The following is a 21,777-nucleotide window of genomic DNA, read 5'->3' as shown; positions in this document are numbered from 1 at the left end:
TTTTTTTTTTTTTTTTGTAAAATGATTAATCAGACTAGACTTCGTGAACTTTGCCATTTCCCGTGTATTTAATTTTTATGCGACAATTCTTTACTTATAAAGATACTTTTCGCTCGTATTTACTGTAATATATTATTGATTATGTCAAAGTCATGTGATTCTCTACGGTGGAGTTGACCAGTTCGTCGAAAAAAAACGTCACTCAGTCATTTTGAAATTCAAATTACAGTAACACATTGCTTAGGCTGAGGAAGACAAGCATGACGCCTTCAAAGCGACAAAGTATTGAGCAAGAACGTATTGACTTATATTTCACAATTCCACCCAACAGAAAGTAATACTCTATTACACTCTCATGAAAAAAAAGTTCCACAGCAATATTATTTACCTACGAAAACATGTTTAACCCCACACGCCCCAGCCCATTTATAACATTGCTGAATAGTGATCCCCAGTCAGTAAGCTCTAGATATACATTTAAAGTCTAAGGTACGAACCATTTGATCTGAAGGGGAAGTCTGAGATATTTTAGAGAAAAAATTCTGACCCTGATGTTTGCCTTAAACAAAAATTCTGGCCGTATCTGGATTGAAAATAATAATCTTGTACACTTTTTTTCTATTAGAAAAAAAAATTTTTGAACAATTATTTAGCATTATATGAACATGATAAATCAAAAAAGGGCGTAATTTTTTTTTTTTTTTTGGGGGGGGGGGGGGGGGGGGAAGGGGGGGGTTGCATGTGAATCCCATATCTGACCGGAATGTCTGTTTCGCCGAACTTATATACTGAATACTTTTTTCAAGGCCCGACTGCAACCTGCCTGCTGGGTGTGGCCTATATGTCTCCATGCGTCGACCGTCATTCACAACTTCATTGTCATTTCCGACTCATTCGTAGCCTTTGGTTGATTTGGAACCCCTCACTTCCCTTGTTGGGTGAAACATTTCAACCAAACATTTGGATGAAAATTGCTTGTTTGTCTTTCTTCGTGTCGGTCGTATTGTAAACTTCATTGAATAGCCGTATATCTTGTTTACAACAAGAATTCTGTGAGGTTATGCTAACTAACCATACAACAAACGAGATTTTTCCATGTCCATTTTTTACTGACAAATCCCACATCAAATATATTAATTAGTACATAGCTTTGGATCCATCCAATCATTTCATAATAGACAATTGATTGAGAAAATACGGCACCAAAAATGTCCAACCCCTACACTTTAACTATAAAATGCATTTTACACTTATTTTATGTTTTTTAGTGAAAAAAAGGTCCAAAAAAATTTTCGCCTCGCTCCGATCGGCGAACTTTAATACTACGCCCCCCCCTTTCCAAAATCCTGGATCCGCCCCTGACTAGCAACTTACGGGGGAATAAGTCAGTGTAACTATCGGATTTTTCACTAATTGGACAAATAGACAAAATCGGATGTGTATATAAAAAGGCGCTATGCAGAAAAACTGGCAACAGGCAAACAGAATATCAAGAAGTTTTCGATTCAAACAGTAGAACAAAAGTTGCTCAAAGCGATTCGGTCAATGGGAGATAACTCAACTCCGAAAAATAGAAAAAAAACTGTAATTAACGGGAACATCTTTTATTTCTTCATGGATTCCAAACTGTTACATGACAAGTTGCTGTTTGTCGATGAAAAATCTGAAGAAAATGCACAAATGTGTTATTTTAAGAGTGATCGACGGTTGTCGATAGATGTGATAAAAGATTGAAGTCATATTTCGAGTTCGATTGTTCGATATCAAAAAAACAAAAGATGTACATGGTATTTTTGTCAATGAGACAACTATCCACTAAAGTCCAGGGGAAATGGATTGTAACAATACAGGTCTCTGCACGATGAGCAACACCCATTTACAGTAAGCTATATATAAAAAGTACCGGGTATAAAAAATGTGAAACAATTCAAAATAAAAAAAAAAACGAACGACCTGGTGTAAGCTGAATACATTTATCGAAAATAAATTACGGCAAATGTCAACTGGCGACAAACATTGGAATTCATGCACCTTAATTGGTAAAGGCCGATGAAGAATGTGGCTGAATTTAACATGTTTGAGTCGAGCCATTTCCAACTCTTCGTTACAGTTTTTTCATATGTTGTGCTGTAACACCACTCTCCCAGATTATGGAAGGGTTGCGCGCCCACAAATATGTTTAACCTAGCAACATTCTTATAATATTAGTTACATAGTGTGCTAGTGACCTAATACGATATATAAGGGGTTCGCTATAAATGGGTCAGTAAATTCCATCGGGGTTCGGTCGAACCCCAAATGGAATTTACTGACCCATATACTAGTATATCATATTAGGTCACTAGCACACTGTGTAACGAATTTATCTTACCAACTATCTTAACATGTGGCATTTAGACTAGTGGCATATCAAAGTGATCAAGTCTTCAATATTAAGAACCTACTTCCATTGGTTTATGCAAAAAAAATGCCAACAATAACAACTAGTTAGCTTTTAATGTGTTTTCTGCATTTATTTCAATCGTTCATCCTCAATGTTTTCGTCGGTTGAAACCTTTCAGATTTTTCCTCAACATCGTGTTGTTTTTACAAAGGGTCGTAACACCACTATAGTAGTAACAAAAGGCCGATTCTGCGGCACATCTAAATTTTTAACATTTTTTTTTTAAATTATAAAAATTTAACTCTTACTCTTATCCAAATTTTTTACACCATTTTTTAAAAAAATGTTAAAAATTTGGGTGTGCCGCAGAATCGGGCTTTTGATACTACTCGCTACTACCGTGTATTGAAATAAACCACGCCTTCTAACCCCATATGAAATATACACGGTCTCCAAGCGGTTGCTTTTAACCAATCATATTCCTAGAAATGTATAGGAGGCAAGATAATATGTGCCTGTCCTAAGTCAGGAGTCTATAATTCAGTGGTTGTCTCTGGTAGCTGTCTATCATACTAGTATTTGTTTTTCGTTTATTGTTTTTCACAAATCAGGTTTTGTATTGAATTGATTCACGTTTTTTTCATGCATGTCGGGGCCTTTCACAACTGATTATACGGTATGGGTTTTGCTCATTGTTGAAGACCATGCGGTGATCTATAGATGCTTAAATCCAATCATTGGAAATCATACCACATCTCATTACTTCATATAGTAAGCGATCATTATTAGTTACAGTTCAAGTTAAACTGTCAGTATGAGTTTATTCGGAGCTGAGCTAGAGTGCGATGTAAACTTCTAGTTTAACTTTCTATGTATTATTCATTGTGCAGTTTGAATTACAGGTAAAGTAATAAATTTATAATTATCAAGTGCAAGTACAAATTAAAATTGCATCATAGACTAATTGACAGAAACATAAGTGTTGTGTTTTGCACATAGCTACTAGTACATCATTCTCAATATATTGAAGTTCCTTGCCAGTAGATTTGACACAAATGATTTGATATCCATATTGGATTTGTATTTAGAAACATCTAGTGCATGTAGGCGATGTTATTTGGACTCGGTGATACTCCACCAAATCATGCATCGTCATCAATGGATGTAAGGTGACTGTCCGAAGCTCTTTTCCTAATTAAACTTAACATGAATCACTAACGTTGAAAAAATTAAAAGCAAATGATAAATAAAGCACGATGAACTATATCTCAATCCAAAGGCCAGGGGTCTATTCCTGTAACGAATAATACTTTAGGTAAAAAAAACTTGCTTGACAAATATACTTTTTGATCACTAAATTTTGCCCGTTTAGAGAAATTTAAAAACATATTCATTACACATTTTTTCATTGTCTTAATATATAAATGTTGGCGTCATGACCCTCTGCATATGGCCTTTGTGTTCTATGGTACTAAAATTATTGCTAAGTGTGCTGAATTTTATAATCGTAAGAAAACGCCTGTTTGGCTTGTATAGGGGGAAAAGGATTGAAGAAGAAATTAGAAATGAAAAGACAGGACCGAAAATGTTTCAATAAAATCCAAGATAACCCATGCCCCCACCCCCAAAAAAGGCTGGATGAATATGTCTGTGCAACTGGACATAAACGTTGATACTTAGAAATGTTGTAAAAAATAAACAATTTTTTTACATTATATGACAAATAGAGTTACCGTTATGAGTTTTGTATTGTTGAAGGCCGTAAGGAGATCTGTAGTTGCTAACATCTATACGTCAATTTGTCTCTGGTGGATAGTTGTCTTATTAGCAATTATACAGTTCGGGACTAGATCCTCTTTGGTCAAATGAAACAAATTCATAGTTGTTTCAGGGTATGGTATTGATATAAGAATCACCTATCCATCTTTATTTTTCTTCTAAACATAATTTATCTTAAACAGTATTATGAATTTAGTAAATCTTTATGTGGGAGTACCAGCACCAAATTGAGATGTACAAGAAGCAAAATAGTTGTTGTCTGTGCTTTTTAAAGATGGCTTATAGCAATAAAGCTGACAAATAATTTTGTTCCAAGGTTGGTTTCATTTCTTAGGAAGTTCCTTGGTGTTCATCAAAACTTTTTAAATGTATGCCAGAAAATACATCTCCAACATATTTATCCGATGATTTTTCCTAGTCCGTGAATTAACTTTATACCGACTTGACATGGTTAAAACCTAGATATATGTCTGCAATAAAGACCACAGCCTATAACCGTTTATCGCTTCGGCAAATACAATCGGATCTGTTTTCCCCGATTGCTGTTCAAAGAAATTGTGTTTGTTTCGTGTACATCGGATTTTTGGTCGCCGTTCCGATTGTCATTTATTCATCCCGCACTTCCATACGGACACCCCACTTTGGTACGGTTTTTGGTGTTGGTCGGTCGGAAGAGGACCATGATGACCATATGTATATACCCAATCAGTATTTGTAACCATATTTGCATGCCAATCGATTCGTAAGCTCATGCAGCTCATAAATTGGTTTTATTCTTAATGACTTATCCTTTAATGGAAAAAACACCAAAGAAACATATTCTTCGAGAAAATCTATCCTTGTTTTTTTTTGTTTTTTTTTTTAGTTTTTTTTTTTTTGTTTTTTTGTTTTTTGTTGTTTTTTTGTTGTTTTTTGTTTGGTTTTAAAAAAATACTATTAGTATTAGTAAAATGTGACCTATGATTGCCAATGAGACAAATGTCCACCGGAGAAATATGACGAAGAAACTATAGGTTACCGTACGGCCTTCAACAATGAGCAAAACCCATACCGCATATTCAGCTATAAAGGACAACAATTCAAACGAGAAATCTAACGGCCTGATTTATGTACAAAACGATGAAAGAAAACAAATATGATATACAGCAACAAACGACAGTCATTGAGTTACAGGCTTCTGACTTGGGACAGGTCTCTTATGTTTGTTCTGTTAAATAGCCTGTAAGCATTCATGTGATACAGTGCTCTCAACATTCTTCCAGATAAGCACAAGAGAGAGGCGAAAGATACCAAAGGGAATTTCAAACTCATAAGTCGAAAATAGGCGACAACGCCATGGCTAAAAAAGAAAAAGACAAACAATAGTACACAAAACACAACATAGAGCTGAAGACTGAGCAACACGAACCCCACCAAAAACTGAGGGTGATTTCAGGTGCTTCGGAAGGGTAAGCAGATCCTGCTCCACATGTGGCACCCGTCGTGTTGCTCATGCTAGTACAAACCCGGTAATATTTCCCGGGGAAAGGGGACGGGATTGTAATTACGACATTTGGAACATATCCGCGATCATCTGTGAAACGGATATTCCATAACGGTCAACCAACTCGTGATGGCGTCCGTAAAATTTACGAAGGGATGATTTCAACTTCACCACTTGGAACTATTGATTTAATAGCTTCCTTGTGAGCAGCAACCCTCTATCAAGGAAATCATGATAGGAAATACAGTATCAACTGGGAGATATATACTCCGTATGCAGGCGCTGCTGGAATGTTGCTACATAGAAATGGAAAGTTCACAATTGTGCAGCTGAAATCATCTCTTTTGTCGTAAAGTTTTGTTTTCAACCGACCCTCATTGTTAATTTCTACATGTAAGTCAAGATATGAAGCAGACTTAACAGTATCTGTTGTATCCTTTATCTAAAGTTCGATGGGATAGATGCGTTCAACATAGTCAACAAATTTTGAATTATTTAGTGAGAGAACATCATCTATATAGCGGAAAGTAAAGTTAAAGGATAGTGCTAACTTCTTTTCTTTTTTCCTAAGAAGTCCCTGTATTCTGTCAGCCTCATATGAATAAAGGAACAAGTCGACAAGAAGAGGGCACAGTTGGTTCCCATGGGAATACCGATTAATTGTTGAAAAATACGTACTCCAAACGTAGCAAATATGTTGTCAATCATGAAATCATGCATCTTGATAATGTCAGTTTCAGAGTATTTTTTGTTTGAATCAGAGTGATTTTTTACAAAGTAGGATTTATCCCTCGCTAAGACAAGATACTTGTATCTAAGTTGGCCATTCTTTTTTATGAAACAAAGTAGGACCAACTCTTTTAATTTGGAATGGGGAATACTTGTGTAAAGTGTAGAAAAGTCAAATGTTTTAATACTATTGCAAGATGAAAGAGTCTTAGATTGTATGTACTCTAAAAGATCTTTGGATTTTTTTCAGTATCCACATCTGATTCACGCCACCTCTAGAATAGGTAGTTTCACAATAACTTTGAAGCCCGGCTTTGATTGCTGATAAAATTGATGTTAATAATTTAGAAAGAGGTTTCGTGGAGCACTTGGAAGACCCAGCAATATACCGTTGTTTGTAAGGACACTTGTGTAGTTTGGGTATCCAATAAAGAGATGGAAGATCCAGTTCTTCGTCTTTGGTTTAAATTCCAAAGGAACATACAACAGACCTATGATTATCAAGGACTTCCTCTTTTGGTAAGTGTCATGGAGGTATATGTTGAGTTTCCAAGTAAATTGTCAATACTTTATTCATTTATCAAGCAGTTTATGTAATGTGATTTACACACAAAAACGATGTTGTTTGGGGCTTTATCTGCGGGGACAACCACATATTTGTCATGGAGGTAGGACAAGTGTTTTGCAACATTTGGGTCTTTAAAGATTGATGTAGCATGGGTATTCATAGACCGATTCAGTTTCTTAATTCTGGTTTGTATCAACGACCTCACAGCCTTAATCCATTCGGAAAGAGTATCTACGTTTAATCCATTGCCTGGCATAATCCTCGACTGAATCCATCGGTATTTTGAAGTTGTGTTTCCAATTGATGGATTTAGGCTCACGATATTTCGGGCCTTTGGATAACACATTTTGCAGAAAAGTGTTATTGACAATGTTTAGGTCACCAGTAATAACGTGGCCATCCGGATTATATATTCATTCGGAACTAACACAGGTGCAATCAGGAGGTTTAGACTTGAAGTCGTCAATATTGAGATCATGCAACACGTGATTGTAATTAAAATTTTAGTTGTAATAGGTTTGGTATAGGTATAAGAAATGATGGGTATACAGACTGATCTTTAAAATAGGGAGGTATATCTATAACCTTCAAGTAGCCGCTAGAAATGACTTTGGTCGTATTAACACCGCATTCAACATGTTCAATAAGTACCCAAGCATTTCACACTGTATACATTACAAAAATTCATGTTTATCTTTCTTTCTCTATTGTATTTTTCACCTTTTTCATATTTATATATTCATTACAGAGCATGCCAGTTTTTATATTTATGTATTGTTCAATAAGTGTATTATTTGTGTAATAGGAGACAGATTTGTAAAAGCAAATTTGCTTGCTTCTGAATCCTAAATATTTATTCCAATTGTATTATATCGTTTTGTGATGATTTATCTGATTCAGAATAAATATTGTTTCAACTAACACCGCAAGTGGTAAAATTTATCTTGTAAACACGGTCATATTTGTCATTGCCTGACCCTTATATATATAGTTGAAAAAGGCATCTTTTCCCGACATGTCACAGCTAGTTTGACGTCGTGAAAAACAACATTTTTTTTTTTATTTTAGCAACGTCATTACCTATAATATAAATATAAATAAGAAGATGTGGTATGAGTATTAATGAGACAACTATCCATCCAAGTCACAATGTGTAAAAAGTAAACAATTACAGGTCAAAATATACGACCTTCAACACGGAGCCTTGGCTCACACCGAACAACAAGCTATAAAGGGCCTCAAAAAGACTAGTGTAAAACAATTAAAACAGGAAAAAAAACGGTCTAATCGATATATAAAAAAGAGAAACACTTATGAACAACCACTGACCAACAGGTGCATAAAAACGCAGCGGGTTTAAACGTTTTAACAGGCGCCAACCTTCAACCTAACCTGAAACAGTGGTATAACATTACAACATAAAAAGACACACAATAAAATATCAATTGAAATGGCGTAACTCGATCAAAAAGACAATACAAAAAAATAAGTAAATATACACTGAACGAATAAGTTTGATCTATGACACAATATAAATAAAAAAGATGTTTCGATGTCAAAAAGACAATTTTAACCTAGTACAAAATGGCGTTAATTAAGTAACTTACACAGGTAAATTTAAATATAATAATTTTGTTGTTAGTACAGAAACATTTTTTACAAAATAAATTTGTTATACTTCAATGGCCTAGCCACTGGAAAAAAAATGTTAACATGGGGTCTAGTGGCGGCAGCCCCTCCCCATTCACAGAAGGTGAACGATTATAGTAAAATTCTTATTGACAAAAAAAAATTTTAAAAGTTTTATAAAATTATTTGTTAGTACATGCTTACAATGCTACACTGGTGCTTCGCCACTAAAGTTTATCTTATGTCCTTAATTGGACTTAATTCAGTGATTCAAGCTCACCTGGGACTATTATACATGTACTAACAATATATTATGTCCCAGATCTCACTATTCAGTAAATTATCGTCTTCAAATGTCATATGGTGACTGCTCTATGTCTTTTTTTCATTTTCAGTGCAAATTCAAATGTAATGACACATAACATAAAAAAGGGATAGAACTATCTTCCAAAGGGACACAATTTGTTCCCATCGGAATATCAAGAAACCGGTTTAATAGTTGAGACTGAGTACTATTCAACAGAGCAAAAATAAATGCAATCAAGCCGAAATGATTGACAATAATTTCATTGCATTATTTTTTTTTTCAGTGGATATTGTAGATCATTGTACACTCTATCTGAAAATGTGTATACATGTATACCTATCTTCCAGAAATCAAACCAAAAAGCAAATTATTTTACTGTACTCAGTGAGGCGAGTTGACTTTTGATCACTTTTGTAAAACTGCAGTACTACTTTTAGACATTGTTCGTAGTGTTTAAATTGATCTTGGAAGTAATGTATTTATATAATACATGTATTTTTATCTATGTGTTCTTATTTGGTCATATTTATAACTTTTGATCAAATTATTTATAAAGTTTTCGCAATTTTTTTGTTCAGAGCATAAGCGGTAAGGATTGCTCTCATCCGGGTCTCAGAGACTATTTTTGGACGTTCTAAAAATAGCGGAAGTGAGTCGGTATATAAAACTTTCGACGGCCATTTTTTGGTAGTGTTTATGAAGAAGAGGTGGAGTGAAATTCTTAGTGTTTAGTGATTTATATAAACAATTAGACATTATAGTATCTAAAAATGCAGGCTATAAAATGTGTAGTGGTTGGTGATGGGTAAGTAACATATAAAACTTGATTCAGGAAACTTTTTAGAGTTTGGTCAATGCGGAAATGACCGTCCCAGTTTACGAACAACAGGTAAACATGTAATTAAAATAAAACATCGCCCAGACACTGAGTCTTGCCTATTTTAATTCAAAGATAGATTGTGAATGAATTTTCTTAGACAGGCCTGCAACTTTAAAGGGGATATTGTCGACATTCCTGAGGTGGCATACATTGAATATGTAAGCAAGGGCGGATAACTCGAAAATTAAGTGTAGAAAATGTTGTCAGTGTGATTTATGAAACCACATTTTTACCTCCAATTCAGGTTGTTGGTTTCTGTTCTATTAATGAAAAATGTTTATCAGTTGTCTGATTTTTTTTTATTGCAGTACTTGTCTAGAGAGGATTGGAAATGCCTATCTCTTTAATCATTTCCATATATTTATATGTGTACAGAATGTGTTTTCAATGAGAATGGTCATGAATTGTATTTAGTATGTGCCTGCGGGGGCGCTTTATTTAAAAATAAAGACCTTTGAACTATTCCCTTTTCTGTACATTCAACTGGCATTTAATATTCAAAGATGATATTCATGATATTCTTAACTTGCACCTAAACCTTGTACAGTAAAATATATCTTTTTCACCTGGTTTGTCATGTTTGTACCACTTTGAAATTAATAAATAATTACATTTGGAACATTTTTTTGATAGATGATACATGACCACACAAGTTTTTTTTCAATAAAGTAAAATCTTAATTTTAAACTTAAAAGTTTAAGGTGAAAATCGGTGGATTCCACATGTCTTTACCACCTTTACAATTATTGGTGGTGTCTGATAGTCATTAATGGTCTTGCTGTATCAATAATAGACGACTTTCGAATTCATGCACTTTCCCATAATCTCCAGATATCACATTGCTTATATGTATGAATCTAGCAATTTTCCAAAAAAGGGTAATTTTTTAATGACTTGCATGTACAATGTATATACATTTTGTAAAGGCTATTTGGTCATGTAGATTTAAATAATAAATCGTATAGCAATAAAATTTCATGTTCTCACTATTTAGCTACTAGACTCACCATGGTCAAAAATTATGAGTCCCTGGACTCTCCTTTGAAAATACCTAGCATTCCTAGTGAGAATCCTGATCAGTTAGTATTTAGGTTTAGGTTAAAAAGTAACAAAAAATATTTTACATAAGACTATACATGTGATATGAACATGTAGAATGCGAATATTCTCGACTTCAACAGTGCTCTAAAAAAAATATCTTACAGAGTTTAACCAAAATGACCATTAAACATTCTGGAAGGTAAGGAGACAGGAAACAAAAATTGGTTTTTGTCGAGCCTTCGACTTTTGTTGAAAAAGCAAGACATAGCGATCCTACATTCCGTCGTCGTCGTTGGCGGCGTCCACAAATATTCACTCTGTGGTTAAAGTTTTTGAAATTTTAATAACTTTCTTAAACTATCCTGGATGTCTACCAAACTTGGACAGAAGCTTGTTTATGATCATAAGATAATATCCAGAAGTAAATTTTGTAAAAAAAAATCCATTTTTTCCGTATTTTACTTATAAATGGACTTAGTTTTTCTGCCAGGAAACATAACATTCACTCTGTGGTTAAAGTTTTTGAAATTTTAATAACTTTCTTAAACTATCCTGGATTTCTACCACACTTGGACAGAAGCTTGTTTGTGATCATAAGATAGTATTCAAAAGTAAATTTTGTAAAAAAAAATCCATTTTTTCCGTATTTTACTTATAAATGGACTTAGTTTTTCTGCCAGTTAACATTACATTCACTCTGTGGTTAAAGTTTTTAAAATTTTAACAACTTTCATAAACTATCCTGGATTTGTACCAAACTTGGACAGAAGCTTGTTTATGATTAAAAGCTAGTATCTAGAAGGAAATTTTGTTAAAATTTTGTTCCATTTTTTCCGTATTTTACTTATAAATGGACTTAGTTTTTTTTCCGGTTAACATTACATGTACATACAGTCTGCAGTTTAAGTTTTTAAAACATTTATTAGATTCATAAACTATCCTGGATTTTTACCAAACTTGGACAGAAGCTACTTACAATCAAAAGATAGTATAGAGAGGAATATTTTTATTAATTTTTTTCCTCATTATTGTTGAGCCTGTACATGTGATTAACAGCAAAAGTAGGCGAGACACTGGGTTCTGCGGAACCCTTACAAATTTTTGGTCTTTATATTTACAATTGCTGAAATAAAAGTTATACCAACTTACAAAATGTATATATTAGTGTGACAGCTGGTGACATATAATCAAAGGTCATTGTATTTAGGGTTACTCTGTCTCTTTGGAACAACTACATGTACATACTAGAATAAACAGTTCATCATCATGATGGAGTCGGTACGTCATAATCATTAATCTACCGTGTACAAATGTAGATGACCAATTGTATTGCTACATTCATCATCTTCTACATGTTCTAAGAAAATGTTTTTCTATGGCTGTCCGATTTTGTCATCTCCACATTTTAGATTGTACTACAGGTATATATATATATATGATCCATCGCCCTGTGAGATTTATTGTTGGCTATTATTCAGACATTTTATATATATATATATACGTACGCAGTTGATTAAAACTTCAAGAAAAATATACAGACCCTTTCCATTTTTATCTATGAAATTTAAAAAAAAATTGTTATGTTAAAGTTCTTAATTTAATTGTTTCCTTACTGACATTGTATTGCATCATGTGTTAAATAACTCTGATTTTACATTGTGTTTAAATGCAAAAAAAAAAATAATTGAAATGAAATTATCCTTCCTATAGCCCCAAAATATGTTTGACTGTCCATGAAGTCGTGAATATATTTAATGTAAATTTTATTTTTCCTCAAAATATTAGCATGGTTAGTGCACATGTAGAATCATTGATTTTAGTAAAAAGTCATGAAAGTGTTGATTCAAATATACAAGTCCACACATTCTTGTACAATTTAAGTGCTTGCCTAATTATGGCATCAGTGAATGAAATGTTTGTGTAACATTTGACATAAATCTGTTAATTTGTTGACATACTTATTGACTCATTGTCACCTGGGGGAAGGTTGTCATTCCTGTAACAACCTTGTCCTTAACTTTACCTTGGTCATAGTATTGTCATTTATTCAATGATTATAAGCATGATTATCCATCATAATTTTTGAAATTGGAGCAAAATAAATAGAATTACTGAAGGCAATTATTCCGTAATTTAAAAATTTTCTGTGATAATTTGGAGTTGATTTCTTTTTTAACATTAACTTTTTATTTTATAATTGGTAAGGTTAATTTCAAATATATATATATATATTGTTTTGTATAGAATGATAATTCTCGTTCTATATAGGGTTTGATGTATGCTTTTGTTTTATGATTAAACCCACCAGTATTTAATTGCATATATAGATAATCTGATTTTATGCTAAATCCATATTTCCTCTGAAAACCCTTTCGTTGCCAGGTTATAAAATAGGAGTCTGGAGATGACGGATTTAAGTAACGTTAGGTTACCTTACATGTACGTATGTACAGCTTTCAACAAGAGCACAAAACACATACTGTAGTGTACATGTATAGTCAGCTATATAAAATAAACTGACATGACAAATTGTGAAACATTTTTAAACAAAAATACAAATATGTTAGACAGCAATCTTCATTATACAACAAACACTGAAAAATAGACTGCTCTCTTGGGACAAACACACAGATTGTTTGTGTGCATTTATGGCCGGCAAATTTTCAAAAATGTCATAAGGACCTAACAGCTTCGGTTCCGTAGCTAAACATACATGTACGCGTAAGACCAAATTGTAACTTCTTTTGTATTCTTTTGATTTTTGAAGAATAAAAAAAGGACAAGATGATCTGGCTTAAAATGTGAGCTGAATATGGAAAATATTAGTGTAACCCCCCCCATTTGTAACAGATTCTTTGCTTTGGATCAAGGGAAATGGAATGATAAAAAAGTTGACAAGATCTAAATGTTTACAAAACATAAAACAGAATAGAAAAATTATGGAAATACAGTGTTGCCTATTTCATGAATTTAAAGCACAACAACTCACATTAAATCAAACCATAGATAAAGGCATGTGCATATTAAAATAACAGTTGGATTTAGAAATGTGCAAGTGGCTTCCATTATTTTAATCATGGCACGATGATGAGTTATATAGAGAATTTTTATGCCAGCCATGATTTATTAATTTATTATAGTTTTAATAATCTACTATATGAAGGGTAGATAAGGACATACCAAATTAATTATTAAATAAATGAAATATGGAATGTATATACAATGTATCATACTTTTCCATTATTAATGAAATCATGAGGGTCACTTATATCAAAAGATTACTCTTGCTTGCCAATCTCTTTTATTGTACATTGTTATATGTATCTGATGTATTCAAATTATATAATCTAAATACAGTGTGTCTACAATTTAAAAAATATCATGCAAGACAAACCTGAAAAATTAACTTCTAACATGTACATATCATTCATCTATTATTATAAAGTTCTGATTAACTTAGGCCATACCAAATTAAATTGTTGCTCTATTATTATAGTGTGAGTTCGTGGTCTAGTGGTTAAGACCGATGGCTATAGTGCTGAAGGTCCCAAGTTCGATTCTCACTCGGGGTGCTAAACATATCAGTACATCAGAAGGTTGATTTTCACCCTCTCACACACATCTCTCAGACTCTGGTACCTAGACCGGAGTTTAAACTAGAATGGGTACTATGGGGCCTCGGTTGGTCAAAGTTGTTCCCGACTTTGACCTGGAGATCAATCTGCTGATATCTTTTTGGTTTGTCTGTTCCCGCCGAGCAGCCCGGTGGTTCTCTCCGAGTACTTCGGCTACCTCCACCATAATAACAGATCCGCCCGGTGTCCTAACACTCCCTGGTGTTGGGTTGGGGATTGTCCTTGTAAATATTGAACATTGTAAATACGTTAGTGACACATCTCCATTAATCCCGATAGGGAGTGTTCACGGATTCCACTGTACCCTCGCAGCTCTCGAGGGGTGCTCCGTAAACGGAGGGATCTACGTACATACATACATATTATAGAGGTCAGATTAACTTAGGCCATGCCAATTTACATTGTTGCTGTAGATTTTTTTCTGCTGGAAAAACTCAAGTAGCTGTCATTCTTTTTATGCCACACCTAGGAGCATTATGTTTTTTGGTCTCTGCGTCCATTCATTCGTCCGTCTGTCCCGCTTCGGGTTAAAGTTTTTGGTCAAGGTAGTTTTTGATGAAGTTAAAGTCCAATCAACTTGAAACATAGTACACATGTTCCCTATGATATGATCTTTCTAATTTATGCCAAATTAGAGTTTTTACCCCAATTTCACGGTCCTCTGAACATAGAAAATGCAAGTGCGAGTGGGGCATCCGTGTACTATGGACACATTCTTATTTACTTCTTTATTTTATGATAATGTACATAATGTAGGTCTATAATTGATGAAGAGTCTACTATATGCAGTACAAGTAATAAATTCTATTCATTTTTGATACATATAGGATAGTTTTGATAGAAGTGATCATTCCTTTTTCCTTCCTATGGTTATAAATTAAAAATCAAGAATATATGAAGTAATAAATAAATACATTGATGTATGCTTTTAATAAAAATAAATTCTAATAGAAAATTTAATCTAAATGTTTTATGAGAAAGCAGGTCCAAATTTGTATGTGTACTAAATAAAATGTAATGTGGAGCATTATTATGTACATTTGTATAAACATTGCTTTGGTCTCACAAAAGGATGTCTTAAAATGTGTTTATTTGTATATTTCAGTACTGTTAAGAATAATCCTAAAATGCTTTTATTTTTATATTTCAGTGCTGTTGGTAAAACCTGTTTACTGATCAGTTACACAACAAATGCTTTCCCAGGAGAATATATTCCTACAGTGTAAGTATTATAGTATTTGAACTTTGCAGTATTCAGTTTGAAAGACTGATGTTAAGATTTCTGAAAGTCAGGGTTACAGGTAATCTTCTTTAATGTGTGTTAATTTTATAATTGTTATAAGTGCACTAAATTGACTATATCCTGTATCTATCTTGTTTGTATCTATCAATATGGCATTGTCGGTCAACATTTTCAGATTTTCAAAAAACAATTTTTTTTCTGTGACACATTTGCAAAAATCAGGTTTATAAATTGTGTGTTTGAATGCATATTTAGGAGATAACCCTTGGTAAGGGGAGATCATTTTTTTGTTCAGTAATTTGCTTGTTTATGCAAGTTTCTTCAAAGTTTTTTAAGTGTTCTTGAGAAACTGTTAGTTCTTAGAGCTACAGTGGTTTGTATGATAGAGAAAATGGGGGAAAGGAGGAATCAAGGACCATAACTCCTGAACGGTAAAAGTGGCAATTATCAATATTTAACTGGACCTCCATTTTATTATCAGTAACAACATATTAAAATTTTAAAAGCTTTGGTTGAACCGTTCATGAGTTAAAGCACGGACACAACTGGAAACACCATTTTTCAATCTTTCAAGAACCACAACTTATAAACGGTGAAAGTGAAAATCGTCAATATCAAACTTGACCTCCATTTTGTTATCAGTAACAACATATTAAAATTTTAAAAGCTTTGGTTGAACGGTTCATGAGTTAAAGCAAGGACACTACTGGAAACACCATTTTTATACGCCCATTTACGGGACGTATTATGGTACATGTATACCGTTGACCGTCTGTCCGTCCGTTGTCAACATGTTGGACATTAATTCAAAAATGCTTTAACCAATATGCATGAAACTTTGGTGAATTGTTTATATCTATGAACGTGAGCTCCCTTTCGTTTTTTATAAATTTCAGATTTATCATTTCCGGGTTTTGGGGTTTATTCATTAAAAAAGGGAGATTTTCCAGTTTTCGGACAATAACTCAAAAACAATTTCACCAATTAGCATGAAACTTTTGTGAATTGTTCATATCTATTGATGTGAGCTCCCTTTCGTATTTTATAAATTTCTGATGTACCGTTTCTGAGTTTTGGAGTTTTATTCATTAAAAAAGGGGGGGTTTTCCAGTTTTCAGACAATAACTCAAAAACAATTTCACCAATCTGCAAGAAACTTTGGTGAATTGTTTATTTCTATTGACATGAGCTCCCTTTTGATTTTTATAAATTTCAGACTATTAAATTTCCGATTTATGGGGTTTTATTCATTACAAAAAGGGGGATTTTCCAGTTTTCAGACAATAACTCAAAAATGCTTTCAGCATTTTTTATGAAACTTTGGTAAATTGTTTATATCTATTTTTGTAAGCTCCCTTTTGATTTTTATAAATTTTCGATTTTATGTTTCCGAGTTATAAGATTTTATTTGTTAATAGTCTGACAACAGATTTACTAAGTATTACGCAACAGCACAGTGTATTGCACAACAGCAAGAAATCTTTCATATAACCAATTTCAAGTTCTTTGACTACATTTATTCAGAAACCTATAATATATCAAATATTTAATTACAATCCAAATTCAGACCCGTATCAAGCTTGAATATTGTGTCCATTTTTGCCCCAACTGTTCAGGGTTGGACCTCTGCAGGCGTATCCATCTGCGCTCAGCGAAGCAGTTTATTCAATCTTTCAAGAACCATAACTCCTGAAGGTGAAAGTGAAAATCCTCAATATCTATATTGACCTCCATTTTGTCATCAGTAACAACATATGAAAATTTGAAAAGCTTTGGTTGAACGATTCATGAGTAAATGCATGGACACTGTTTGGCAGCCGCCCGCCCAGATGCTCGCCAGCCTGCTGTACATCCCCAAATTAATAACCGAATTTTCCTTCAGAATGAAAATTAAAAAAGATTAAATGAAAAAAGTAAGAACTGTAAATATTATATTATTGACAAGTTAAGAAAAATGCAATCTTTTATAATTATTGTGTTAGTTTTGTATTTGCAAAGGAAGGAAACAAACAATGAACATAGCTTTAATGCACATTATATAATAATACTCAACTAATTGACATCAAATTTGTTTTTAAAAAATCTGAATTCGTTCATTCAACATATTATTGTATGCATTGTGTACAGTTAGTATAGACTTACCAGGAACAATTTGTTATGTTTAACAAGTCAAAAATATTTTTAAAATGATTTAAAAGTAGGTTATTTAGTCCAGGAAGTAGTTGAGCACTTATTAACTAAATTGTTGACACAATTGATAAATTCAGTAAGGTTGAAGTTTTATGAAACAAGAGCAAGTCTATTTATGGAATAGTTTGAGAAATTTCCTTGTTTTTTATCATGTTTATTGTTTCATAAATTTTAAATAACTTCTTTACTATGACAGGTTTAAAAATACTTTTCATCATGTTTGTAAGGCATACAAATTTAGGGTTTGAATTTTATTGTTTAATGATGCTTTGTATATTGAAATGGCTATACACAGGTTACCAAAATGACTTTCTTTTAACCAAAAAAACAGAAACCAAATTGTGGATAGAACATAAAAAAATATTAGTTTACTAAAAAAAGATTTTTGACATTTATTTAAAAATACTTTTAGTATATACCACCCCTGCATTTATAAAAAAAATGTAATTTGTTAATAAGTACTTAAAATATTAGCCCTGCATAAAAAAAGAAAAAGATTTTTGACAATTGAAAGGTACTTTTGATATTACACCTGCTAACTATTTATGAAATATTTCTCATTTTTCATATTTCCTTTACAATATGATTATGACATGGTTGAGGAGGTGTATAATTACATGATTAATTTTGAAGAGGATTGTGATACACAGGAAATGACAATATAAATTGATGTCAATTTGGGAAGTAGTAAATTATATACATGTAGGGAAATATAATTTATGTAAATTAAATTCAGCCTGTCAAAGGTTAAAGGGATTGTAATTATAATAACAATATGAAGTTAACATTTTTGCTACTCAATTTTCCTAAAATTTAAAGTACAAAGATATGTGTACACATATCAATCATATCAGTGCTTTATCTACATGTATATATATAAATGTATGTTAATTACATAATGTACATTTGTAGTTAAATATGTATATAAAATAGGTTCAAACCTTAACTGTCAGCATGTAAAAAGATCATAAGGATTTTGAGTATACACAAATTGACAAATGCTTAAATTAAAAAAAAATATACATATATTACATACATTAGTGATTTATAATTAGAAATGTACCAGGTAGTTTGGAACTCAAAAGAACATGAAGAAGGACAGAAAGTCATAGACAAAAAGTCATGGACTAAAAGTCATTGACAACACAATTCAGTTTTGAGATTATTTTTCTTTGAATAAAAAGAACATTTTTGTAATTTCTTGAACTATTATGTATAAAGCTTCTTTGTAAACAAAATTTATTTAAAAAAAAAAAAAAAAATGATCAAATAATTGTTCAGAAAAGTGACTTGGTACTTAAATGGCTTCATAGTGCCATGAAATATATCCATTGCATGATTAAAATTTGATAAATCTTCATTTATCAAGACTTTTGAACAATTTCTTTAACTGTAAAATAAATATATCAATATATATGTTATTAAAATTAATTATTTCAAGAACTTTCTCTTATATATTCATAAAATTATAAACAAATTATTAGTGACTTTTTGTCCTGTCAAATTTGTGACTTTTTGTCCACCTACAGTGAAACTCTATAGCCCATAAAACACATGCTACCAAGCAATTGCATTTTTATACGCCTGTTCACAGGACGTATTTATAGTATACCGTTGTCCGTCGTCAACATGTCGGACATTAACTCAAAAAGCTTCAACCAATTTGCATAAAACTTTGGTGAATTGTTCATATCTATTGATGTGAGCTCCCTTTCGTTATTTATAAAATTTAGATTTTACGTTTCTGAGTTGTGGGGTTTTATTCATTAAAAAAGGGGGGATTTTCCAGTTTTTGGACAAGAACTCAAAAAGGCTTTCACCAATTTGCAAGAAACTTTAGTCAATTGTTTATATCTATTGACATGAGCTCCCTTCTGATTTTTATAAATTTTAGATTTTATGTTTCCGAGTTGTGGAGTTTTATTCATTAAAAAAAGGGGGGATTTTCCAGTTTTCGAACAATAACTCAAAAATGCTTTCAGCAGTTCTCATGAAACTTTGGAGAATTGTTTATATCTATTGATGTAAGCTCCCTTTCAATTTTTATAAATTTTAGATTTTACATTTCCGAGTTATGGGATTTTATAAAAAAAAGGGGTGATTTTCTAGTTTTCGGACAATACCTTTAAAGTGCTTTGAGCAGTTTTCATTAAACTTTGGTGACTGGTTTATATCAATGAATATAACCTCCCTTTAGTTTTTCACAAATTTCTGATATGACATTGAGAAGTTATTGAACTTTATTCGTAAAAAATGTGACGGCGTATCATGCGCTCGTGGCACAGCTGTTTATTAAATGTTTACTTTAATATGACAATTAACAATGATTAAATAATTCGACTGAAATTTTAAGTAAAGTAATTCACATACAGTTCTTCTCAGTTTTATTAAAGAAAAGTGATTGTGTTCTGTAACATTACTTTAGAATATTGTAACATGTATATATGCCATTTTTTTTCTTTCATCATTTGACTTGTGTACGTACAACACTGTACAATACCTTGGAAAAAAGATTTCAGCTGTTATAGAAAATATTTTAACCAAATCTGAGGTTAACTTTGTGTTGGCAGGGTAGGAGTGGGTTGTTTTTAAAAAATCGTTGAACATTATGTAATAACAAGTCAAATGCTTTGTGGTTTATAATTGATTTAAAAATATCCATGAAGGAAGTTATTCTCTAAGGTCCTTTCAATTGGAAGCAACTGATACTCACTACACTTATATGACTACATTTAGTCCCGACAACTCTAGAATTTCAGGAAAATATTTTTTCTCAAGATGAGAAGTTAAAGGAAACTTGAATATATATAGGGAAATATTAAATTTAGTGGTTTTACTGATCATGAGAAATTATAATTTACCCTACACAAATATTTCAATGACATTATGTTCAAGGCCATAAAATACAAACAGTGTACACCTCAAAGATTAAACTGTTCTTTCTAATAAGGACCCAAACTGCAATCAAAAACAGACGCAAAAATAATCAAACATGTATTGTGAAACTGTATAGAAAAAAACATTCTTTTGTTTTCTTTTATATGTATGATAATTTATTTACATCAGTATCTTGTAGATTTATGTTTTTTTTGCATGGGGGTTTAGGTCATGCAGGTAGTGCATTTCATATACAATGTACAAAACAAGACATGATGTACTTTTAATGCTTGATTTTCACAATGAGTACCTTACTTGTACCTTATTTTATATATTAACTTCAAATGCACATATAGAAAGTAGTTTTATTTTAACAATGGCATCAATTTGTTTGAAATGGTTTTACAATTGACAGAGAAAAAACAAGGTCGGTCTTATTGATTCATAAAGCAGCTCATCTAAAGGTCAAGTTGTGTTTTCAGATTATGAATGACATATGCAGTTCAAATTTATTACAAAAGGACTAGTACTTCCAATTTTGAAAGGATTTTAAAGAAAAGAAGTCAAATGCCATTGAGATAGTATGTTTTTACTTTGTGTCTACACTATATCTCTTGAGAATTCTGTCATTTCCATCTGCCCATGGTTTGATCATGTTGAGTGGGTACAGAATGGGCTAAACTTGTAAACAGTCCTCTATGACAACCTTTTGTGGTACCAGTGGCAGATTCTGAAAGGGGGGGTTAGAGGGAGGATCAGGAAACATATTCGTTTTTGCTTAAATTTTTTTTAATTGGCTAACCTACACTCTTCAATATTTTTAACATCCTTAATGATTACATTCCCACATTCCTCGGACCCTGGGTACCCATCTTTCAGTCTATATATGTCTTTAAAATTTAATTAAACTAAATTTTAAAATGTGTAATGGTGTCCTTTGTTGAATATATTTGTTTATCAGGTTGAAGTGACTGTTAAGCATTATTTGTAAATCTTATTCTAACATGTATTATGCATCTTCTTCCATATTTTA

At 32.3% G+C, this 21,777-nt stretch overlaps 1 protein-coding gene across 2 annotated transcripts in view; it reads left to right on the top strand.

Annotated features, from left to right (window-relative positions):
- Positions 1-9,504: 9,504 nt before the first annotated feature.
- LOC127710008 (ras-related C3 botulinum toxin substrate 1) overlaps positions 9,505-21,777 on the top strand; it is a 28,594-nt gene continuing 16,321 nt past the window's right edge. Inside the window, exons 1-2 of one of the 2 annotated variants that reach the window (XM_052215720.1) lie at positions 9,505-9,683; positions 15,585-15,656. In XM_052215720.1, the coding sequence (XP_052071680.1) occupies positions 9,649-9,683; positions 15,585-15,656 (107 nt within the window). In that variant the 5' untranslated portion in view covers positions 9,505-9,648. The remainder of the gene's footprint in view (positions 9,684-15,584; positions 15,657-21,777) is intronic. The other variant, XM_052215721.1, reaches the window with a different exon arrangement.

The sequence above is a fragment of the Mytilus californianus genome, unplaced genomic scaffold (assembly GCF_021869535.1).
Source record: "Mytilus californianus isolate M0D057914Y unplaced genomic scaffold, xbMytCali1.0.p SCAF_7, whole genome shotgun sequence".
Classification (NCBI taxonomy): Eukaryota; Metazoa; Mollusca; class Bivalvia; order Mytilida; family Mytilidae; genus Mytilus; species Mytilus californianus.
Note: the sequence above shows the minus strand (reverse complement) of the source record. Positions and strands in the feature narration are given on the sequence as shown.